Source organism: Marmota marmota, unplaced genomic scaffold (genome assembly GCF_001458135.2).
Source record: "Marmota marmota marmota unplaced genomic scaffold, marMar, whole genome shotgun sequence".
Lineage (NCBI taxonomy): Eukaryota > Metazoa > Chordata > Mammalia > Rodentia > Sciuridae > Marmota > Marmota marmota.
Genome location: NW_025999898.1, coordinates 4,772,788 through 4,778,095, shown reverse-complemented (window position 1 = coordinate 4,778,095; position 5,308 = coordinate 4,772,788). Strand labels below are relative to the sequence as shown.

Below are 5,308 nucleotides of genomic sequence, written 5' to 3'. Positions count from 1 at the left end.
GTCTGTGTTCACAGTGGTGGCAGCAAAGACTGTGGGGGCTTTCCTTTCTCATTTGAGGAACTGATTTCCCAAGAGAATGTCGCTTAATTCCACTACTTCATTACTCTGTGTCCTCTTAGTAGTTATGGGATCCTGGCCTCTGTCATAGGAAATGGGGAGAAGACCATTTTACTCTCCACCTCTGTGAGTCTTTGTCCTTCTATTATAGATTACACATATAATTGAAATCATGTAGTTTTTTTTTTTTTATTTCTGTGCCTAGCTTATTTCACCTAGTTTAAACATCTTTAAATTTTACTATAGATTTCATTCTTACCTGAAGATTACATTCAATTTATGTTTAACTTATGTGTCCAGTCCAAGAGAAGCAGTTATTTAGATTATTTTCATGGTTAATCCATCCTACCCCATGAATTTGGCATGACCAAGCAGACTTATCTCAAAGATATAAACTAAAAACCACACAAGTGTGACAAAGAGTCCTCCATCCATTAAAGTGCTTTCCATCATTCTGTGTTTTGTGTGGCCTATGGTTCAGGTTGATTTCAGTTCCTAAGTGTAAGTATCATTATTGTTTTCAGATTCCATTTAGGATGGAGTAAGCATACACTATCTTTTCAGACCGAATCCAGCAATTAAACCTCAAACAACACACATGGAGATATTTGTGACTACCTAGGAGAGCAAATCACAGAAGGCAGACTGGAGGAGTCAGCAGAACATTAAAAATACCACATTGGAGAGTTTTCCACTTCTACCCTGAGTCTTCTCTCAGACATCCTGGAACATGGCTGAATTTTAGAATATGCCCTGATATTGGGAGCTGCAAATAAATTGTCGGCTTATCTGATCCATTTTTAAGTGAACTCTTGGGGTTGAGTTCTCTGAACCCTCAGAGAACTCTTGGTGTTATCTCACAGATCTGAGGCCTCTCCATTACCTTGGCAACTTCTTCTCAAAGAGAATTCTGTGATAACATGGAATTTATTGGTTCAGACAGCCCTATGTTCAAATGCAATTTTCCAGTGGCAGAAAAAAATACCAGGGAGCCCGAATAGCCTTGAGGCACCAGCTGCCTGGAGGAGGAAGAATTACTGCTCAAGTGATAAGTCTCCAATCAAGCCAGTTTCCCTACAGCCTCTCCCTTTTTGTTTATCTTGCAAAACTGTTCCTCACAATAAATCCCCCTTTGATTTGTTTTGCTATAAATAACATATTAGCAGACTTTTTCTCTTTGTTGGGGACAGACTCCTCAGGACTGATCTTCCCACAAAACCCCTGCTGTGAAACTATTTTCCATGTCTTTATCTCTAAATATTATTTCAGACTTTTAATTTCCCAGCCAGTTCACACATTTGTTTGGTTTACTGATCCCTTGCTGTGCAGGACACAGTGACACCCCACTTTTGTGTCTCCTAGAGAAGAAAAGAAATTCTTCATCTCTGAGAAACTTGGAATGTCCACACTTTCTTTTTCTTAGGGTTTTTCTTTTCTCCATTCTACTTGATCTTGACTTGGGAAATTGTCTATGTTCACAGTGGTGGCAGCAAAGACTGTGGGGGCTTTCCTTTATCATTTGAGGAGCTGATTTCCCAAGAGAGTGTCACGTAATTCCACTACTTCATTACTCTGTGTCCTCTTAGTATTTGTGGGATCCTGGCCTCTGTCATAGGAAATGGGCAGAAGACTGGAAGGGAAGGCCTGAGGACACACACATAGTGGGAAGGTTGTGGAAATGAGCTTGGAAAAATCTTCCTGCAAATCAGGCTCAATTCTGAGCTACCCTTGCATTGTTCCGATCTCAGAGGGGATACAAAAGAATATGGACTAGAATTGATATGTAGACTGTTAACTGAAACTCAGCTGACCCCTGCAAATCTCACAATAAAGAAAGACCCAAATGTCATGGCTAAGGGTTTCTAAATTGATATAATATAAAAATCACAATCCACACAAAGTTGGTTTAGTCTAAATGGATATATAGTCTACTGAAACAAAAATATAAACATAGGATTTTTAAATAGATGCATCATATCACAATATATAATTAAATGTAATATACTGTATAAAATATAAGACCACTAGGCATGTAAAGAACCAGAAAGTCTCAACTGACATTAGGACAATGAACAGATAGATATTCTATTGACCAAACTGGACAGCCAATATTATAATAAAGACTATATTGCAAAGATTCTACACCAATCTTTAAAATTGATAGTAGAAATAATGTCAAAGTATCTGTAAATAAGTGGAGAGAGACAAAGTTACATCAAGGAAACAGAAGATAAAGCAAACAAGAAGTGGCAGTACCACAGATGAGAGGTATGTTAAAAGGAATTAAGAGAAGATTATCTCTGGAGAATGAAAGAGTAGTGATCTCCAAGTCAGAGCAAGAAAACTATCCCATGATATAACACAGAGAGAAAAAAGAAAAATTTTTGTTTATTTAATCAAAAATGACTTTTAGTTTCTGGTCTGGCATGTCAGAAATTTGCAAGTTGTCACAACACATTTTTCACTTTTATACCCTGTAGTCCATTATCCATATGACAACTATAAATCACTTAATAGCATGATTGGGCTCATGGAGAACCTACAGAAGATTCCCTTGATGTGTCTCTGTGTTCAGACTGAGTCCAGATTCCTCCCTTGATCCCTTTCCCAGCAGCATCACCTGATCCCATCTCTCCACCCCTCTCTACTCACACCCTGTTCACTCTGTGTTCTTTTAGTATTAGTGGGATCCTCTTCACTCTAATCCTCCCACCAAGTCTTCCTCTCTGCTATTCCAGATCCGGAGATGTCTTTGGCCCTTCTTGCCTTAGTTCATCACTCAGGCTGACTTCTAAGAATGGAGGGAAATAAACCTGTCCATTGTCTCTGAAAAGTGTAAGGAAGGGAACAAGTTTTGGATGTCTTTAAGTTTAGGCAAACGAGGTAGAAGTAGTTACTGTTTCTCATCTTCTGGAAAATAAGCCGTAGTGCATTCACAAATTCACAAGAAATTTGTGGCTATATTTTTATGTGTAAATGTACTTAGGGAATCATATAACTGGAATTCTAGCTAGAAATTGGTTGGAGTCACCATTGAAATCATGAACTGTTAGGAACCCCTGAGGGGGAAGGGGTTCCTAACCCCTTCAAGACATCTCTCTTAGTTCTGGAACAAAAGGATCCTCTCGGGGATCCAACATGGCAGCAGGCATGGAGAGATCAAGTCTCTGGCCTCTTCAGCTGCACAGGCATAGGGAGTCTTAAACCATCTAAATGCTGTTTGCTCAGGATCACTAGGCAATTCTGAGCTGACGTGGATCTGGGGCGAACAGTCTGCGCCTCTCCGAACACACACTGAGCCCAGAGTGGCTGAATTCAGGCTCCCGTTGGCCTGCATCTCACAGACAAACCGCTGTGACTCAGCGCTAAACGCTCCCGCTGAACCAACTTGTCGGCTCCTCCTGAATCTGTGGAGGTTCATACCAACCGAGCCTTCATAGGCAGTGGCCACAGGATTGAGACGGGGCTTGGGAGAGCGGGTCAGGACCCACCAGTTGCATCGGACACCCAGCAAAGGGAATGAACTGTCGCCATTTGCATGGGATATCACCATGGCAGAGAACTGACATTATCAGAATGCGGCAGAGGAGATAACTTCATTGAAACCGCGGCAGTTTCAATGTCCCTAGTCCTCCCTCTCCACACAGCAGGGAAATCTCAAGGGCCCCTCCCGGCTCTCCCGTGAGCATGATAGTCAGACCACGGGAACCAGGAGCAGCGCAGGATCCCTGGCTACCGCTCCCACCAGAGCTGAGGTCTCTTGCACCAGGGACCAGGGGCATGGCTACCCGAGGTTCTCAGCCCCACACTCCACAACCTTAGGAGCTGAGAGAATGGCAAGCAGGGAGAGTGTGCCCAATCGTTCAAGAAAATAGGGCTCCTGGGAGCAGCAGACTTGGCGTGTAGCCAGTATTGTAGTGAGCGTCACCGGTGAGCGGGGCCTGGCTGGAGGAAAAGTGGGGAAGAGACTAGACAAAAGGAAAGATCCACCAGGCGCATGAGGGTGAGAGCCGCACGGGGGCCAAGGGGGCGCAAGTCGGTGGCTTGGGGACTCCGGGCCCCCAGCAGCGGCCCAGGGGGCAGGAGGCCTGAGGCAGGCCTGGGGGGGTGGGTGGGGGGAGCGGGGTGGGGAGATGGATAAACTGACCATCATCTCAGGATGTCTCTTTCTGGCCACCAATATCTTCGCCATAGCCAGCATCGCCAACCCCGACTGGATCAACACCAGGGAGTCAGCGGGAGCACTCACTGGGGGCTAGTGCCACAGTGTCAAACAATCCATGGACGAGACTGGACGTGCATCCCTCCTCAGCTGCCCCCAGAGTGGGTCACCACACTGTTTTTTATCATCACGGGAATCATTTCATTGACTGTCACATGTGGTTTGCTGGTGGCTTCCCACTGGCGAAGAGAAGCTACAAAATATGCTCGATGGATAGCATTCTCTGGAATGATCCTTTTCTGTATGGCTGCCCTAATATTTCCAATAGGATTTTACATCAATGAAGTCAGAGGTCAACCTTATAAATTACCCAACAACACAGTAGTTGGGTCATCATATGTACTTTTTGTCTTATCGATTTTCTTTACAATAGTAGGACTTCTATTTGCTGGCAAAGTTTGTTTACCAGGCTGATGAATGTCTAAACTGCATGACTCTATTATTTTTTATTTTATTTTATTTTATTTTTTATTTTTATTTTTAGAGGGTGGGAGGACAAAGACAAGGCATCTGAGCTGTCCTCTCATAGGAAAATGCTTAGGTGAAACTGATGCTGAAAAGGAAAAAATGCTTTGATTTATTCTCAATATGCACTTTGGATTAAAAAAAAAATTGAGAGCCTTTCCATAACCAAATACAGACAATAATGACTAAATCTCCTGAGCATATTCAGGCAGTCAGTCTGCACTGTGATAGCAACCTAGTGAAGGAGAATGCTTTAAACTGAAAAGCATTTGGCCCTTTGTGACTCTGTTGTTCCGTTTTTAACATCTAATGATTCATTTGAGAATAAAAGTCTAAGTATTTATGAATCATGGTGGACCAGAGGGATGCAAAAGAAGTTCATGTGGGGCTGGCCTCACCTCCTAAGAAATTAGTGTTCACAATTTCCTTGTAATGGTATGAGCCTTTGGCACCAGAACGGATTACCATTGCATTACTGCACCAACAAGCCAATAGATCAAAATGTGTTTGCTAAAATGTATGTAAAAATTCTGAAATTCCCTAATCTCTATGTACAAAAAAAAA

General features: G+C 42.7%; 1 protein-coding gene and 1 long non-coding RNA gene across 2 annotated transcripts in view; one reads left to right on the top strand and one right to left on the bottom strand.

The window, feature by feature from the left end:
- Positions 1 to 3,337: 3,337 nt before the first annotated feature.
- Positions 3,338 to 5,308, bottom strand: part of LOC107158451 — a 16,469-nt gene continuing 14,498 nt past the window's right edge. Inside the window, exon 3 of the long non-coding RNA XR_001505617.2 lies at positions 3,338 to 3,351. This is a non-coding gene — a long non-coding RNA (uncharacterized LOC107158451). The remainder of the gene's footprint in view (positions 3,352 to 5,308) is intronic.
- LOC107158458 (uncharacterized protein C16orf52 homolog B-like) lies at positions 4,110 to 4,834 on the top strand. Its single transcript, XM_015504881.2, is given in 2 exon segments — positions 4,110 to 4,305; positions 4,308 to 4,834. Coding segments are annotated over 2 exon segments (501 nt in total). The 5' UTR covers positions 4,110 to 4,190; the 3' UTR covers positions 4,694 to 4,834.